Source organism: Lissotriton helveticus, chromosome 6, assembly GCF_964261635.1.
Source record: "Lissotriton helveticus chromosome 6, aLisHel1.1, whole genome shotgun sequence".
Lineage (NCBI taxonomy): Eukaryota > Metazoa > Chordata > Amphibia > Caudata > Salamandridae > Lissotriton > Lissotriton helveticus.
In genome coordinates, this window is record NC_136067.1 from 214,897,700 (window position 1) to 214,916,671 (window position 18,972).

General features: G+C 44.4%; 1 protein-coding gene across 1 annotated transcript in view; it reads left to right on the forward strand.

Moving 5' to 3' along the window:
* The first annotated feature begins 14,803 nt into the window (after positions 1–14,803).
* CDC5L (cell division cycle 5 like) overlaps positions 14,804–18,972 on the forward strand; it is a 253,054-nt gene continuing 248,885 nt past the window's right edge. Inside the window, exon 1 of the mRNA XM_078647614.1 lies at positions 14,804–15,008. Coding sequence (XP_078503740.1) covers positions 14,964–15,008 — 45 coding nt within the window. The 5' untranslated portion in view covers positions 14,804–14,963. The remainder of the gene's footprint in view (positions 15,009–18,972) is intronic.

An 18,972-nucleotide genomic window follows, 5' to 3' on the forward strand; every position in this document is an offset into this window, starting at 1 on the left:
AACCCCTGCTTCTTTATTGACTATGGCTCAATACTATGAACGACAGGAATTGGAGGCAAAGGAAAGTAGTGATAAGAAAGTGAAGGATTTGAAGACGAAGGTAATGTTGGCTCAGGTCCAGGCTACGAGGGGGAATGATAGGGGTAGACGAGGATCGTATAATAATGCGCCTCCTCCCCGTTCCGACATCTCTGAGGATCAGTGTGCATACTGCAAACAGTTTGGACACTGGGTTTCAGATTGTCCGGTGCTGAGAGAACAGCGTAGTCAGCGTGGTCGAGGAAGTGGAAGGTCTAGGAATAATTATGGGGGATCGAGAGGTGGAGCGAATGACCATGGAAGGAGTGAAGCGAGGGGTCGTGGACAGACAGATTATAACACGTTCGGTCGACGAAATCAATACCAGATAAATGAGGGTGACTCGCCTGAGTCACGTGACGAGCGTCATGCATAGGGTTGCGTAGGATGGAGTGTGGAATCGGTTGAAGTACCAGTTGATAAAAGGGGTCCATATATAGAAGCACATGTCTTGGGTTCTACTGATCAGTTTCTGGTAGATACAGGAGCTACTCGTAGCGCTTTGTCCAAACACTTGGTTCCAAGGGCTCCCCTGTCTGGCGAGGTAATTACAGCTATAGGGTTCGATGGAACACCTACTTCTAGCCCATTGTCTCAACCTGTTACATTTTATGTTGATAAATTTACTGCCCCATGTCCATTTTTGCTGTCCCCAAACACACCAGATAACATTATGGGGCTCGATATGTTAAAACATTTTCGAGCTACTATTCGTTGTGCTCCGGAAGGAGTACGGGTCGTGTTAAATGAAAATTATCCAGAAATTGAGCGAGTGTGTCTTCTCCAAGAATCGGAGGTATTGGCCTCCCTGCCAAAAACGTTGTGGGCCACTTCCGATACTGATGTAGGACAGATGATTATTCCTCCAGTGCGTATTACTGTAAAGGAGGGCGTATCTCTGCCCCGTGTCCCACAATACAAGATATCTAGGGAGGGCGAAAATGCATTGATACACATTGTAAATGATTTGATTATGGCAGGGGTGGTTGAGGAAGTTCCCTATAATGTTTGTAACAGCCCAATTCTTCCGATTCTTAAGAGAGATACAGATACTAAGGTTTATCGTTTTATTATCGATTTGAGGGAAATTAACAAGATAGTAGTGCCTCAGTACCCGGTGGTGTCTGACATCACCACGTTGTTTACGTTGGTTCCACCGACGGCAACTACTTTTACAGGTATCGACATAAAAAACGCATTTTTCTCGATTCCTGTACATCCTGACAGTCGATATCTTTTTGGTTTTACATTAAATAACAAATCGTATAGATTCTGTCGAGTTCCTCAAGGTTATACAGAAAGTCCTAGCATTTATAGTCAGGCTTTAAAAAGACAGCTTGACTCTTTTGAATTACAGGCTGGGGTGGCTCTTATTCAGTACGTGGATGACATTTTACTCGCAGCAGACACACAGGAACAATGTGAGGAGAGTACTTTTTCTTTGCTTTCCTTCCTTGCTAAAAACAATCATAAGGTTTCGAAGAAAAAGTTACAATACTGTAGACCTAAGGTCATCTTTTGTCTAAGGAGGGCCGTGCATTAACACCAGACCGAATTCAAGCAGTTTTAGACACACCAGTCCCCCGTACTCAGAAAGATGTTCGTGCCTTCATAGGTCTGACGTCTTTTTGTAGGCAATGGATATTGGGATTTTCTCACATTGTTAAACCATTGCTAGCATTGTTGTCCAAAGATACACCGATTCCCATTGAATGGACAGATGAATGTCAGAATGCTTTTGAGCAATTGAGGCAAGCTCTTTGTTCTGCACCAGTGTTAGGTACACCAGATTACATGAAGATTTTTACATTGTACGTACATGAGAAGGATGGGTGCGCATTATCAGTCTTAGTGCAGATGCACGGAGACAAACAGAGACCCTGTGCATACTTCTCGGCGGTACTCGACCCTGTGGCTCGAGGATTGCCTGGATGTTTTCGAGCAGTTGCAGCGACAGCAGTAGCTATACGGCAAAGTGAGGGGATAGTTTTGTCACACAAATTGTTGGTGTTAGTCCCCCATGCGGTAGATGCTTTGTTGAATCAAACGAAAACACAGCATCTAACTAGTGCACGCCTAACAGGATATGAGCTGACGTTGTTGGCGCCACATATCACACTAAGACGATGTGCTACACTGAACCCCGCTACTTTATTGCCCTATCCTGTTGCTGAGACCCAGAAGGAAGAACAACATGACTGTGTTTTTCTGACTGAGGAACAGACAAAGGGTCGTATCGATTTACAGGATACACCATTTCCAGATGTAGATGGGGAACTGTGGGTTGATGGATCATGTGTGAAATTACCAGATGGAACAACTTCTGCAGCCTATGCGATCACGACACTTAAAACAGTGGTAGAAACAGCGCGAATACCCCAGAAATCGGCCCAAGCAGCAGAATTGATAGCCTTAACGAAAGCATGTGAGTTAAGTGCTGGACTATGTGTGAACATCTACACGGATAGTCGCTACGCTTTTGGAGTAGTGCATGATTTTGGCCTACTCTGGAAAGAACGAGGGTTCTTGACTTCACATGGAGTGCATATCATGCATGGAGAATTGGTACGTGATCTCCTGAATGCACTATTATGTCCAAAGAAGGTAGCGATAGTGAAATGCAGTGCACACAAAAAGGTGACAGATAAAATAGGACAAGGAAATGCTTTTGCAGATCGCATTGCGAGAGAGACTGCTATGCTACAAAATAACTCTCCCATGTATGTGGTGAAATCACAAGCTGAGCGATGGCACGATGCTAGAGAAGAAATATTAGACATACAGAGATCAGCATCTGAAGCAGAACTTGTGAGATGGGCCACTGAAGGAGTGCTGGATGATGAGGGTTGTTGGCGTAGTAAAGATATGGAAAGATGGAAATTACCTACGGCCTATTTACAAACAATGGTTCAAATGACACATGGGCTGGCACATGTTGGAGCTCTTGCAATTACTAAATTGCTTACACGGGTTTGGGAAAATCATGAGATTGCTAGTACGGCCAAGAGAGTGGTTCAGACCTGTCTGATATGTTTACAGCACAATCCTGGACAAGGGACTTATACTCCCAAAGGAGGGTTTGTTCCACCTACTGCACCATTCGAAGTACTGCAAATGGATTACATCCAGCTGGAACGCTGTAATAACCTCAAGTATATCTTAGTGGTGGTGTGTGCCTTCAGCAAATGGATTGAGGCTTACCCCACGAAAGATAATACAGCATTGACAACAGCTAAGGTGTTACTCAAAGAGTACTTCCCGCGCTATGGTGTTTGTAAGTTTATGTGGAATGATAATGGTCCTCATTTCATTGGGAAAGTAGTGGAGTACGTCCTGAAAGGATTGGGAATCAAGCAAAGATTCCATGCTGTCTTTCACCCACAATCAGCAGGTTTGGTAGAAAGGTATAATGCAACTCTGAAGCTGAAGCTAGCAAAGATCGTGGCATCCACATCTTTGAAATGGCCGGACGCTTTGCCTTTGGCATTGCTGTCTATTCGATCAGTGCCACATTCCCGATCTGGCCTCACACCCTATGAAGTGGTGTTTGGAAGGCCGATGAATATTTGGGGAGTTCCTAAGCCTCGTTTGATACATGATGTGCCTTGTATAATGATGAACGATTATTTGGCACGATTAACAAATGATTTACTTTCTATTCATCAACAGGTTCGAGAAGCGCTTCCCGATAACTCCACTGGAGAGGCTCACGATCTCCATCCTGGTGACCATGTTATGATTAAGGTATTTGAGAGAACAAGCAGCCTGGAACCGAGGTGGCGTGGCCCAGAACAAGTGCTGCTAGCAACACGGACGGCTGTGCGCGTCACGAACAAGAAGCGGTGGATACATTCGACGCACTGCCGACGTGTCTCTCCGGACCTGGTGAGCCCTGTGGTGTTATCTGACTACAGAGATATTCTGGATGCAGAAAAGAGCCCAGCTGTTAACGAACTAGAGGGAGCCTTCTCGGACCACACTGTTTCTGATGGAGTGAAGTACAATCTACGTCCTAGGAAATAATTTTTCTAGCATTTTTTAAACTGGTTAGTTACCGTTCTGAGGTTTGTGAAACGGAAGCCGGGAATATCAAGGGGGGGGATCAGTTCTGTCCAGTGTAGCGACACCCGTCTTGAATCTCGGAGAAAAAACCAACGGCAGCCTCAGTCCAGAACTACCTTTTTATTTTTTAGTTTTGCTTCTGAAGAATTTTGTTTCGTGAACTATGGCACCTCCTCCGACAAGAAAGGGGAGAATCTTTGGTGCTGTACTGTTTGCTTTGACTATAGTGGTAATAGCAGTAATAGCTTGGACTATAGAACAATTGTTTCCTGCACGAGAACATTTACTGCCTACCACTCCAAGCCCATCTGAGCATTTCCATTTTACTTTGCCTTATCATGAGGAGAGACATAGACAGACTTATTTGAATAACAGTTTCATTCAGATTTTGCATCACACTCATAACATGACCAACATGTCCAATTGTTGGGTATGTGGAATGTTGCCTGGACATCAGAAGAGGGGAGGAACTCCATTCATTCCTCTCCCATTTTCTCATAATGGTTCCTGCAATGCTTGGTACACTCTTCTTTTCACTTTACGATGGCCAACGAAAGGTGGACTGCTTTTTCGGTTAAATAAAATATGCTTCAATGACAAAGATGGCTATCCACAAGCTGAAGGAACTAAATTTGAATGGGAAGAATACCGTCCGGACAATGTATCTATACCTCGTATTTTTACAAATCAAAGATTCATAAATGTATCGACCTCTTATGTGATAACTGTTATTGATACGAAAGCAGATCTTTGTATTCGAAATAAAGGTACAATCCCTGTAGGCCGAAGCGAATGTAATATCACGCTTACATTTGATACACCATATGGAATTGCATTCGTAGCATCACGTAATACATATTTTATTTGTGGAAATAAAGGATATCATCGTCTTCCAATTGGATGGTTAGGAGCTTGTTACATATCTTTTGTATTACTGCCTGTATTTATTGCTCCACCTATGTATCATAATGATTATGTATTGTATCATGATTTTGTACTAAATAGGGTTAAAAGAACATTAGATATCGATGGAGTAGACCAGACCGATACCTCTTTACAGCAATATGTAGATTTCAATTTAGGATTATTTTCATTTGTAGGAGCTGCATTAAACAGTAGAAAGATAAGACGACTGACACGTGTTGTGGAAGCAGTTGCTAATGAAACTGCCTCTGCTTTGGGAAACATAACTGAAGAATTGCAGATTACTAGAATTGTAACGCTCCAGAATAGGATGGTTCTAGACGTGATACTAGCTGATCGTGGAGGTGCATGCCGCATTATCAGTAGTAGTTGCTGTGTGTACGTGCCAGATAATTCACCTTCCGTGTATGATGCTATTACTAAGCTGCATAAAATAGCTGCTGAGATTCACCCAGAGAATGGAACATGGACCTTTTCTAGTTGGTTCTGGACTCTACTTAGTACATGGGGTTGGAAGCTATTAACTATTCTATGTATTATTATCGGAGTACTGTTTTCCCTGTGTCTATGTATTCAATGTGGTCCTACCTTATGCTCTGTATGTATCACAGCTTGTATTCCGTCCAAACGAGCTATTATTAAGCAAGAGAAACTAATTAATGATGAAATGATGAAGATAATGGCCATCAATATTGATGATGAATACCCTGATTACTTCAGTTGTGAGGTAGCTTTTGCTAAACGCTAAAAGGGCCGTCTGTCGTATTTTGCCAGTTCCTGAATTAGCGTTTAGCTCAGCTACACGATCTTTTCTCTTAACTTGACTAAAATATACGGGGGCCATTTTGAATCCTTGGGCTTCCATTTGTATGAACACGCTGCCTCGTGGTCAGCATGCCCTTTTGTGCTTTCTCGATACCCATGGTCGTCTACTTTGCCCAGCAACAAGCTATTTTTAGTACTGGTCAAGCGCACATGCGCATTATACATCAACTGGTCATTCTTTAGGAATGTTATCCCAAACTGACCACTACTACTGGACTCCTCCCACATGCTGGCTGTGTTCCAAAAATGACCTTATATGTACCTAAAATGTGTAAACTTGTAAACGCCTATCTTTTTATTGCTATTAAACTGTATAAAAGAGGTCGTGCACCGATACTCGGTGTGCTACTTCTTGCATTGCCGAAGGGTGCTGTAGGAATGTACCACCCCCCATGGGGTCTTAATAAACCTGTCTTTTGCATTTTCCAGTGTCCGTGCCAACTTCTATACTAAGGTGTTCGAGAGTTTAGCAGAGTATGTAGGCCTGATTGAACCCAACACCACAACTCGGACACAAAGCGATGAGCGTAGAGAACCTCCTCTGGCACAAAGGTCAGCGCCCAGCTGCAGTGTAGGGAAAGTCTTAGTTGTCCCTGAGACTTCTTCAAAAGGGGGCAAGCCAAGAATCTCTTGGAGATCTCCTTGCAGAAGGCAGATTCCAGCTCTCCTTCATCAAAGACAGAGAGCAGCAGGTCAACAAGCAGAAAAGCAGAAAAGTATCTTGTAATACCTTTGTAATGTCCTTATGGGATTTTGGCCATTTCTCTTATGAAGTCCTCTCTGAAGAGGAGGCCTTGGGAGCTTGGTCCCCCGTCATTATTAGCTAGTTTTACTAGTTTGGGGTCTGTCTACAGTAGAACGCCCTTTCTTCTCTCTGTGGAGATTGATGTGTTTGCATCCCCTAGAAGGCAGATATGGTCATTTGGACTCATTGCCAGAGCTCTTTGGGGTCGATGGGGATTTCACCAAGGTAGGCTACTTCTGCCATTTCAAATATTTTTGTTAGTGGCCCTATGATATCTAGAAGGCGGTCTTGGCAGGATTTCAGGCCTTTGTAAATCCCTTTTCTAGGGTCTGTAGTGCCCTTAGCTATGAATTCTACCACTTTGGGGTCTAACTCCAGGGTCATGGTCACCTTGTCAGGGAGGGAGGGCCGTGGGCATTCGGAACGTAACCTGGATCTTACTTTCTTCTGAATTTCCTTCTTAAACCAGAAAGAAAGGTAGTCTGCAACATGTTGTGAGGATGCCCACACAGGTGATAAGGGGTGATTGATTAGGAGAGGGTCAAACATATTATCTCTAAACTGATCCACAATACCTATCTTAGATCCTGAGGCCTTACATGCCAGGTCAAAGCTTCCCATTCTCTTCACTACCACCGCCTTGATATCGGTATCAAATTCAGAGGAGCATGAAAGCTCAATTTCTGGTTCGTATATGCCTCCTCACTATTGATGGGGATGGGAAACTCAGGGCCTGTTTCTTGCCCATCTGTGGTGCCCAAGGCAACGTTCTGGTCACCACCTGGAAAGTGTGAAGTGGCCCCTTGGGTAGTCTTTGTCATCTTTGCCCCTTTGTGTAGGGCTCCTCCTGCAGCCCTCTTTCTTGGGGCCTTACTTGCCCCATCCAACCCTTTGTGATAATGTGCGCTTGTAATGGGCCATCCCTTCTTAGAGAAGGTTTCCAATTTTATATTAATAGTATCATCAGGGGACCCTATTACTTTGTCTTAGGCCATATTTACCAGTTGTTCTAGTTTCTCCTCTATATTTATTTCTGAGGGTGCTGCAGACATAATTGCATTAAGTTAGATAGAGTTAGCAAATAATTATCTCTGAGTAATTTCCTTGTTTAGTTAAGTTGTCAATAATTATCTCTGAAGTAGGTAGGTGTCTGCTGTTCAGCACCATAGCAACTGAAATTGCCTAATTTTCACTTTGGATTCAGGATGGTGACCAACAGACTTAAATGGCCGTTGCATTGGTTTGGGTTAGAAAAACCCTATTTGCTAAAATGGCGGTCAGCATGTAGCCGTCGTGCATGACTGCCTGCTCATGGCCTTTCCTCTGAGGGCCGCTGTCACTTAGTCCAACTTTGATTTTAAGTAATTATTGTTTTGTTTTTTTGTCCGGTACAGACGGGACGCGCCGCACTGCCACGGCGGGAAGGCCTGTACTGGGAGGACGGGTCCACGGGACTCGATCCATGCCCTCGTTGCCAGGGGAAGTGCACACAGCTCCACCGGAGCCAACGAAGGATCGGCTCACATGTGGTCAGAGGAGGCATCTCCCGGGCAATGCGGGGGCCTATTTGACGGTGAGCTGTCCTTGCCTATTTGAAAGAAAGCAAGGCCGGTCTTTTAAGAAAGCCCGGTCTGAGGGGGATTGCTCATTGTTTCAAGTCAACATGGAAGGAAAGTCAAAAGGCCAAAAAGAACCATTTCTTAAGTAAAGCCTGTTTGATTTTACGGGGTCATTCTTTCGGCCTAAATAGGCTGAAAGAACACATAAGGTAGAGTGTTGTCAAGTCGAGTCCCCATTGCGTTGCATAAGAAATACAGCAAAGTTATAAAAGATAAAAAAGTACAAAAGTATCAAGGGTCTAATATCCCAAGAGAGAGTAAAAGGTACTTATCTTGTGAGCAGCAGCAACAAAGAAGGAAGATGGCTGCACGTGGGGGGACTTTATAGTATCTTAGAATGTTCATTGAAGTTCTGTATTCTTCAATTGTTGCTGCTGTGAGCTGGCAATAAAGGAGATTTGCTTAATGTTAGCCTCCATGTCATGCCATACAATTCTCACCTCCATGTCTTTAAGAGAAGTGAAAATTATTGGTGCCATAGCTAGAACAATTTTCAATCTATTTCAGGACCGGAGGATTCAGATTATGCTAGTTTAAAGTTGAGCCTCCACCATCAATGCAACATCCACAAAAGGCTTATGATCAAATGCAACAAAGGTGGAATCAGAATACCAGTCTACCGCAGCCAAAATGTCCTCCAAACGAGAAACAGTTAGGAAGGATTTAGAGGCCTCAACCTCTCTCACAGAATGAGCTCCAAACATAGAGACATCAATACCAGCCTCATCCATCAACCATTTAACCCATCTGGCTAAAGTTGCCGAAGAGACTGGGCAGAAAAGGTTTCTGTAGAGCAATTGCCCTGTAGAGTCTCTCCACAATTCCTAAGTACACTCCTCATATGATATGAGGCATTTAACCACACATAACTTCTGATTATGAGGAACAGCAGGGTATCCCTGAGGGAGTAAATACTCTACCTGCCAAATCCATGGCAAGCACATCCAAAACGTGGCTACATGAAACAAGACACAAAAGAAGCATCAGCTTTGCCGACAACTGTTTATGAGAGAGCTCCTTGTTAGTGGGCCAAGCTCAAAGAAAACCCAAAACCACGTCAACATCCCATAACATGGAATACTTCGACTGGGGAGGATGAACCAACTGAATACCCCTTAGTGACTTGCATACCAATCGATATTCACATGCAGGTTTGCCATCCAAATGAGGGTGTCCATCGGAAATAGCAGAACGGAAGTTATTAACCATCCTATAAGTGAGGCCTTGACTACCCAGTTCAGATAAGAAATTCACAATCATATGGAAACCTGCCTCCAAGGAATCTACTTTCTCTTCACTACCTCAAAACCCATTAGTGCCAAGCTGTTTCATATTGTTTGTGTGTAGAGGAAGCCCCAGACTGCAACGAGAAGAACATAGTGTCCTACAAAATGCCTGGCACTTGCCAGCATTGCCTGCAAGTATCACCACCATGAGGGAAAAGCACCCCTGGGACACCAATGGATGTGGAATACCCATCGGGTCGGAGAGAAGATCCGAAAAGTAGAGAATCCACACAGGAAGAGCGCAAGACAGCAACATTGTTACAGGAAACCAACACTGAGCTTTCCATCAAGAGGTCACTAAGACCAATTCTGCCATCTGTCGACTCACCTGCGAGAGTACTCTCTGGATCATTGAAAAGGGGGGAAACACGTTGAGAAAACCCGTCGACCAAGACTGGAGAAAGGCTACCAGAGGATCCGGCCTCCAGCTGTAAAATGTCAGGAGATGTACATTCAGATGTAATGCAAATAGATCAATTGTACATGAACCCCAAAGTCGGATCAGCTTGTAAAGAACCCAGGGATGGAGTCTCCAGTCGCTGGAAATGCATAGGAATTGAGAGTTCCAGTCTGCGATCACATTGGGCTGTCTCAAAATATATTCAGCTGTCACAGAAATTTTAATTTGGTGACAGTAATGCCAAAAATCCTTGGCAATCTCCACCAAAAGACAGAATCTCGTCCTGCCCAGATGGTTAATGTACTGTACCGCTGACACGTTGTACATTCTCAAAAGAATGCAACAACTCATCTTGCGTGGGGATAGAGTGCGTACCGTAAAGGACCCCACCAACAACTCTAGGCAATTGATGTGAAGCTAAAGCGCTTCTGGAAACCACCTGCCCCCCTTCTCCGCCGGACCACCTAGGGCCCCCCAACCCCAGCGGCTGGCATCGGGCTCTATAATCACCTCCAGAACCAACGCAAATATAGCCTTGCCGTTCCAGGCATCCATGTGATCCAACCACCAGGATATCTCCGTCCTGGCCTCTTTCAACCGTACTATTTGCTCCAAATAGGACAGCCCCTTCTGAAGATGTAAGTTCTTAAATCTTTGAAGGGCCCGGTAATGAAGGGGACCCGGAAATATTGCTTGAATGGAGGATGCCAAAAGACCTAGTAGGCGAGCCAAGATCCTCAATGTTAATATCGGAGAGGCAAGTGCTCTCTTCAATTCTTTCTTGATAGATAACCATTTCTTCAATGGCAATTGGAGTTGGGCCTTGATAGAATCTACCTGAAAACCCAGAAATTCTAGAGTCCGAGAAGGAACCATGCCCGATTTATCTGAACTGATGACAAACCCCAGATCCTGAAGGAGCTGTATCGCCCAAGAGAGATGAAGAAGAACCATGTCCCTGCTCTGCGCCATGATGAGAATGTCATCTAGGTATATTATCCACCTTACTCCCCGTTCCCGGAGACTGTGGACTACCGGTTGCAGCAAATTGGTGAAACACCATGAAGCCGATGATAATCCAAAGGGCATCGGGGGGAACTCGTACCAGTGATGGCACCACCGAAATTGGAGAACTCTCTGATGGGAGGCAAAGATGTGGGACCGCTAAGTGAGCGTTCTTGATGTCTAGATGAATCATCCAGTCTCATTCTTGTAAAAGACCGGGGAGTAGGTGTTAGCCCTCCATCTTGAAGTTGTGATACACTGTCCAAGAATTCAAATGTTTGAGGTTCAGGATCAGCTGAAAGCCAACATTCTTCTTTTGAACCAAGAAAAGTGTGCTGACAAATCCCTGTCGAAGAGGGGCAGTCCGTGCAACTAATCTTTTCAATAGTAGGGTTTGAATTTTTATGTCTATGAAATTGCACTCTGCTTGGGGAAAAAAGAAGAGGAGTGGGGGTTTCCCCTGTTGAGGGGTGGAGTAAAACTCCAATCTGAATCCCTAAACTGTCTGCAATACCCACTGATCCGGAGTGACAACCCCCAATTTTGTATGTACAACTAGATCCTTCCCCCTACCAAGGCTTCTGAGGCCAGAATACCTCTGACCTGAATAATTGGCATCTACAGCATTTTTACCAAACTGATAACTTCCTTGCTGGGCGTGGCCACAACCTCCTCTGTTACTGGTGGGATAGAAGTTGGAGGATCATGAGGGAGCACCTCTGCCCCGCTGATAGTAGCCTCTGGCGACCTGATTGAACCTGAGGCCTGACTGAACCCATGGCCTGGCACTTGCCCTTGAAAACGCCCGGCCCTGGCAAAAAGACTACTGTGGAACACCTTCTTAATAGGCGTTTGGACCTTGTCGAAGGTGGAGAATGTGACATACTTTCCAAGATCTTTAACGAAGTTGTCAACAAATAGAAATGTGTTTGCCAGTGTGCCTGCCTCAGTAGAGGCGATTTCCGCCAGTTTGGGGTCAATCCTCATTAGAAACAATTACGCCGTTCAATAGACATTAGTGTTAGTGTTGCTGAGGAGGCCCATCGCAATCTCCTCTCTGGGCACATTCAAGGAAGTCACCCAGATCCTACTGAGAATTTTCTTCTTTCGTCTGGATGGCCAATTCTAAAATCTTTGTGAGTGGGTCTGAAAGACCCATCAATTAATCCTGGCATCCTTGCCTTGGCCTGTCCAGACCTTTTTTGGGGGTCCTTTGCAAACATCTTGAGAAACATTGCTGTGTTGGGATTTAATTCTAGTAAAACGTTACAGGAGTGTGTCCCATATACCAATTTGGGACTGGGTAAGGAAGGTGCTACAAGGAAAACAATGTCCCAACTGGTAATAGTAGTTAGACAGTTAATTATGTATGCATATAGCTTTACTCGCAAGGAAAGAAGGAGAACACTGGTTGAATTGGTTTAAAGATTGTTACTCATCTTATATTTGACAAACAAATGAGTTCATGGTCTGACATATACAGTTTGAAGGCAGCACTGCATAAAACAAATTTGTGACAACCATAATACACTTGGTGCTCAAAAACGTGTCTGTGGTGAACGTGGCGACGCAAGTGAGGGGGTGAACAGCATGAACGGTGCACAAGGGATAAGGTGCAAATAATGTACAGTGGGTGGCTCAAGAGTCGTGACAAAGTGATATCACAGAATACACAATTTATCCATTTTGTATTGAGCCATGTTTTAGAAGTACGCCTATGAATGCGCTGTTAAGTCGACGGCGTTTCGATCCTCAATTAGTAGGGATCATCATCAGGACTAGGTTGTCTGAATGCGGGCGTGCTGGGCTGGGGAATAAATCCGTATACATCGCAACATCACTGGAAATGGAGTCCCCCTTCAACTTTTGCCATCCATAATGGACCAGCAGCTGCGTAAAAGGCCTTGAAGCCCTGATGAGGGCCTTTTTAACGGAATTCTGCACATGGGTGTTCAGTGCTTCCGCAACCTATTTATTTATTTGCAAAGTTGTATATAGCACTGGCTAGACCCAAAGGTATCAGGGCAATATGTCCAAGCAGGTCCAAATAAAAGTGGAGGGAGCCACCTGAAATATTCCCGATGCAGGGCCCTGAAATATGTTTAATCGCCCAGTCAGGCGTTCACTGAGGACAAGGAGCACTTTGAATCTCTCCATGATCGGAGACTAAGAAGGGCCCGGATCGGCTTTGCACGCATGAGCAAGGCCAAAATTTGAAAGAGGACTTAGTCCTCGCTCCGGGCGGTCAAACCGCTCCTATTCAGCGATATACAGCTTAAAGTTTAAAGTGTTTTGATTGGCTGCTGTGAATTTATCAGTAAAGAAAGAGAAGTATAATCCGAAGGAGGGGTGTGTAGGGAAACTCCTGCCTTGGCAGCTTAAGCGGGGGCTCCCAACCTCCCACTGGGCCTGATAAACTGGTGAACAGGGTTCTCATAAACATTAATTCATTGTTTATGTGCCTCATGTCTGCAGACAAAATACCGATAAATGGCACTCCTAACAAATACCATCAGAGAGGGTTGTGAGCATTCAAATGGCATGCTCAGGGAAGGGAACACATAAAGAAAAAAAGTTGAATGGTAGAAAACGCAGAGAGGAACACATTGAAAAACAATGAGCATGACAGAGAAAGATATGAAAGAAAAAGTGAGGATGAGTGAAAAAAGATGGGTAGATCCAAAGGGAAAATTGCTGGGATAAATTATAGGCTACAAGGAAATTGTTCCTTCACAGGACTACAACTTTTAAAGAAATGAAAGAACAATTATAGCAACTTATCATCATGGAGGAACAACTTAGCTATGTGACCCCTATTCAAGACTGCTGAATTAACAGAACATTTTCACTTTGATTACTCTCACCAATCTCAGCCTCCAACTCTTCTCCCCCACATACCGCTCTCTACCCCTTTTTATTTTAATTTTATATTTATTTCTCTTTTCACTCTGTAAATATGTGATATATACTTGTCCAAGCCGAATCACTTGTAAAATGGATTCCTGAGAAAATCTACTATTTGTATATATATGTATATAGAGATAACTCTAACCACTAGTATATGTAGTAGACCTTTGTACTCACTAACATTCCTATGTGATTCTGAGTTTATCCATTTGTATCTCTTCCTTGAGTGATTTTACAACTTGTACAGTTGCATTTTTTTCTATTTGTATCTCTTCCCTGTGTAACTTTACAACTTGTACATTTGCAATTTTTTCCCTGTTTGTAACTCATGTAATCCTAAATCCTTATGTATCACAACTGGTTTTTTGTAAAGTGCTCTGACACCTTCGGGTAATGTTCACGCTATAGAAAATCGCATTAAATAATAAATAAATAAAAATAAAATAAAAAACGACTGAGCTGCTTTATTTATAAAAATGTTAATTGCCAGACTTCATGTTTGCACAAGGTACCTGTACTTTAAAAATAGATTAAATCATCAGCTACTAAAGGGAAAGAAATGATTTAAGCATCGTAATTTTGTATTTGTACAATGGATTTATAAATGGGTGGGTATATGTAAAGGTGAAAGTATGGACCGATGGATGGCTGAATAAATAGAAAGATAAAATGGATAGATGGAAGGCGAGTGAAACACACTCTTCTTAGGAAGCTTGCATTATCTCGCTTCGCGCGATCAGTTTAATTTGACTTATATTTCAAATAGGCTGTATTTTAATTTTCTGGCTGCTCCCATGATCCGAGACCTCCTGTCCTGACAGTCCCTTGCAGCAGAAAGCGCTGGATTTTCCTTTCGTGGCGGGATATTGTGGGTCAGCCTCCGGCCATCAGGTGGCGGTAAAGAGATCAACGGAAGCATGCCTGGGGTTTTCTGGCTCTTCTTGGCAGCCGTAGCTGGTCGCCTCGTCAGCCGTCGCACAGGAAGCAGCCTGTGACTGCGGACGGAGCCAGAGCAACAGCGCGAGTCTTCTCGCCAACCCAGCGCCGCGTCCGTGGCTGAGCCCCCGCACCCCTAGGACGCGGCCCCCGGGCCCCTCACTGCAGCCCCCAGGATGCCGCGAATCATGATCAAGGGTGGCGTCTGGAGGAACACAGAGGTGCGTGAGCTATGTGCGAGCGAGAGGGTAGAGAGTGATGGGGAAGAGACCTGAGCACTGGGGGCTCATCCTATGAATGATGCAGTGTATCCCTCCCGGCCGAGGGCTGCTGCCCTTTGCTGTCCGCTGCTGATGTCTCAGATTCACATCTCCGCGGCGCCAAAGGTTGCTTTGCAGGGGAAGGGAAGACCCCCTCACCTGCTACTACTGGGGTTGAGGGCTGATGACGTCTAAAGTTATTGTCGCTAAACCCTTATGTGGATTAATATTCTCTGTGAATGAGGCTACTGTAACAAGATATGGACTTTGTAACGAGAACAGGCTGTAAAACGTGATTCTGTAATACTGAACATGAAATCTGCAACAAGCAACACGTGAAGCATGGTGGTGTAGGAGAGTGAGTCTAACATATTACAGTGTCGCATGATATGGGGGTCTAACGCCACGACTAGTACAAAAGGCTACAAGGGTCTGAAACAACTGGCAAAGCAAGATATGTGATCTGACATAGAAATAGAAATTGGATCTGAAAGGGAGACATTGACAGTCTAGTTTAACGGTATATGGTATCCAACACTGATTGCTCTAAATCGACGTGTACTTTGTAGAATAGACTGCTGTGGAAGAAATCGTGGTCAAAATAAACTGAACCGACTGCTATAGTTGAATGGTGTACGCATGCATGTAGTATTTGAATAGCGCAAACATAGATGAATGGCAGCAAATTATTGTTTATGGTTAAAGGGTTAAATACAGAGAGTGAATCTAGGCAGGGGTGCTTGGTCTGAGACGGAGGGTGGACTATTTAATGCGTCGTGATGTGGTATTCTTTGAGGAGGTGCGGCTTCAGTTTTTTTTTCTAAACTGAAAAAGGGTAGCAAGTTGAATGTTGTCCCAGCTCATAGATTTGTAGATGGACAAGGCCTGTTGCCTAATTTTTCTTCTTCTTTGTCTCCAGTGTGACAGTGCCCCGTTGTGAGGTGGTGAGCGTGTCAGCCAGATAGGCAGGGTGCTGGTCTTGATTGGTTTGCACATTATGCAGCTGGCGATGAGGGCTGGCAGCATATCTAAGCTAATTAATAAATATGTGTTTTGAGGTGAAGTGATACGAGCGAGTACATAACTTAACCTAAGTATTAGCTTGTTTTACTAAAAATATGGAGGTAAACGGATTGCCCCCCTGATAGGTCCAGATTAGTGACATCAGAAGTGCCATGCTGTTAAAAGGTTTTCCCATGTTTTCTACTGGAACAGTGTTTATGACGGAGCATGATCGAGGGCTCTGGGGCGGAGTCTGTAGGTCAGTATGAGTTTCTCATGGTGCCTGTCAGAGGTGCAGAAAGGTACTCAAACAACATGTCGTCCCAATTTTTGGGTTGTCTGCAGAGCGGCACCGAGTGATAGTCACTTAAGTGCCAATTGTGAAGGAGACCCACAGCTGTTATAGTATGGACAGCTTCAATCGAAAACGTATTGTGTTCATAGGCGAGGAAAAACTGTGTGTGTGTTTTTCAGTGTAACAGAGAAAAATAATTTTGAAAGGGAGGTGCTGCAAGGAGTACATGTAGATGGTACGAGTAAAACAAACAGTGTAGAAGGATATGACGTGAGCTATGCAGATGGAATATTTCAGAAAGATGTCAGGTGAAAACCGGTGCAATGTTTATCAGAATGAGAAACTGCAGAGGTAAATGGTGTGAAGGCGAGGACGGAAGTGATGGAGACTCTCCGAAGAATGCTATCACTTCCACAGACTTTAGTGATGTTTAATTCATAGTTTCATGTTTTCAGAACTGAAACATTTACAATTCTAGTTATTCACAACTAAATCTTTGTTACTTATGTATCAGATACTGCTGACACCTATTAGCAAAGTCAGTGTGTCTAGATTGTTTGTAGGTGTATGCACTTAATTAACAAGCATTGACATAGCCAATAGGTCTCGGCTTTGAGACCTTATAAGTGTTTAGCAATGCAGTACATTATCCTGCACTGGCAAGCCCACGCACTGCGAGCCTTAAATAATATAGCGCCTCATGCTTGCTGTTGGGAGTGTATTATGAGTTTAGGGTGACAGTCTGCGTGCTGGTATCAAAGGAGAGTGCCACACTTGTACCTGGTCCCACAGCATCTGTGCATGTGGGGGGAGGCGCCAGGGGTCACTGTTCCCAGACTGTGCATATGCACCACTGGACTGCTAACAGTGCTCCTTGGCTCATGCACATGCCAAGAAGTTCTGCTGCTCTTTGCGTAAGCACCACATATTGCAGGGCGACACGTTGGTCTGCCTGCTAAGTGCAACGAGTGAGTGAACCTCAGATCTTCTCTAGTGCCTTTCATGTGTATGCAGCGTGGAGTGGGTGCCGATGGGTTCTGTCCTCGCTGCATATGCGCGCGCGCACACTGCAGGCGAGAGTGCCACGAGCCTTGGCTCCCAAGGTCTGTTTATCGAGGCCACAGAAGAGAGCATCGGGGCTTCTGTACACTTGTCATCCCGAGGAAAGTGCTACAGGGCTGTGCTGCTGAAACCTTAGCTCCCGTGTCGGGCAGAGAGGACGTTACTTAGGTCTTCGTGCCAGTGTTTGCACGAGCAGCGAGCACACGCCCCGGTGCCAGTGGGGGAGGTGCTTATACTCTTGATCATCCAGCAAGACTTTTCGCAGTCCTCAAGCATCTCAAAATTGTTGTAATTTCCATTGCAGCCACCGAGGGAGAACTCTTCACAGCTCTGAGTGTGTCTGTTTATAATAGTAGTGAGGAAGGAGCGCCCTGCAGGGCCCCTTGTCCGGCGGGAGGAGGCACGTCGCTCTGTTGACTGGAAATAAAGTCAAAAGTTTTTGTAGCCCGAGGTGTCGAAGAGAGGATGTCACAATCAGTGACAGTGAGACACTCTGAATATAGTCAAACCTCTCTGAATACTTACTGACCTACAGAACCCAAATCTTTACAAAAACAAATATATCTGAAATTGGACCGAAGTTTTAGCAACGAGTGATGTATATAAAGTTGGTTAAAATAATGTACCTTTGTGCTGGGTTACTTTAATGCAACTTCAAATTTCATTTGAAAGCTTGTTTAAAATTGGAGTATGGTTCAGGCAGCCGGGCTCTTGCTGCTGTCAAATGTGGCAATCTGCTGAGGACCCTCACCCTGTTATTCCTTTGAGGTCAGTAAAGGTTTACAGCGCTTAGAAACCGCAAACGCTTATTGTGCAGTTTTTAAAATGTAAGCACGGTACGGGGTTTTAGCTTTAGTCGGGCTCTGTGAAAATTTTAGAACTGTCAGGTATTCATTTGGCTTACGTGTGACATTTCCATGCTAATACAATACAAGTTATGAAAGTGGGCACCACGCTATTATATGATACATGGCGCCAGCACATATAACATGAAGTGTGGCGCCCATGAAAATTAAACTTATGCGCATGGCGGCCCGTAAATCGGGCACCATGGTGAAAAATATTAACAAAGTAATCCCTTGGCTACACAACGGACTGTGTATAAAATTGCATCATGACGAACGCCGTGCTGATTATGTATAATTAAGAGCGCGATGCTCGTGACGAGCTCCATGCTAATTATGCATGCAAATGAGCATGCTGGGCTGCAAAAATCCTAAAAAAAAGTTCCCCTTGGACACAAAAACATGAAATAAGACAAACTGTAGTTGGGTGGTGCTGGTTCCAGAAAATAATGGAAGTGACATCATATCCACAGCCAACCATAATCATGCTAAGAAGAGCAATGCCACAGTTAACAAATGGCAAGCAGCAGGAGAAATTACACAGGAGTTTCACCCCGATACAGATTACTTAAAGCCTCGGAGCGACCGCGCATGCACGCTGCCTAGCCGAGACCTGAAAACGGCATGGCAGCTGCCCGCGGGCCGTACTATGAGTACCACGGGTCTAAATAGTCCAGAGGAAGAAAAAGAATAGCCAGCAATGACCATAATGCAGCAGTGA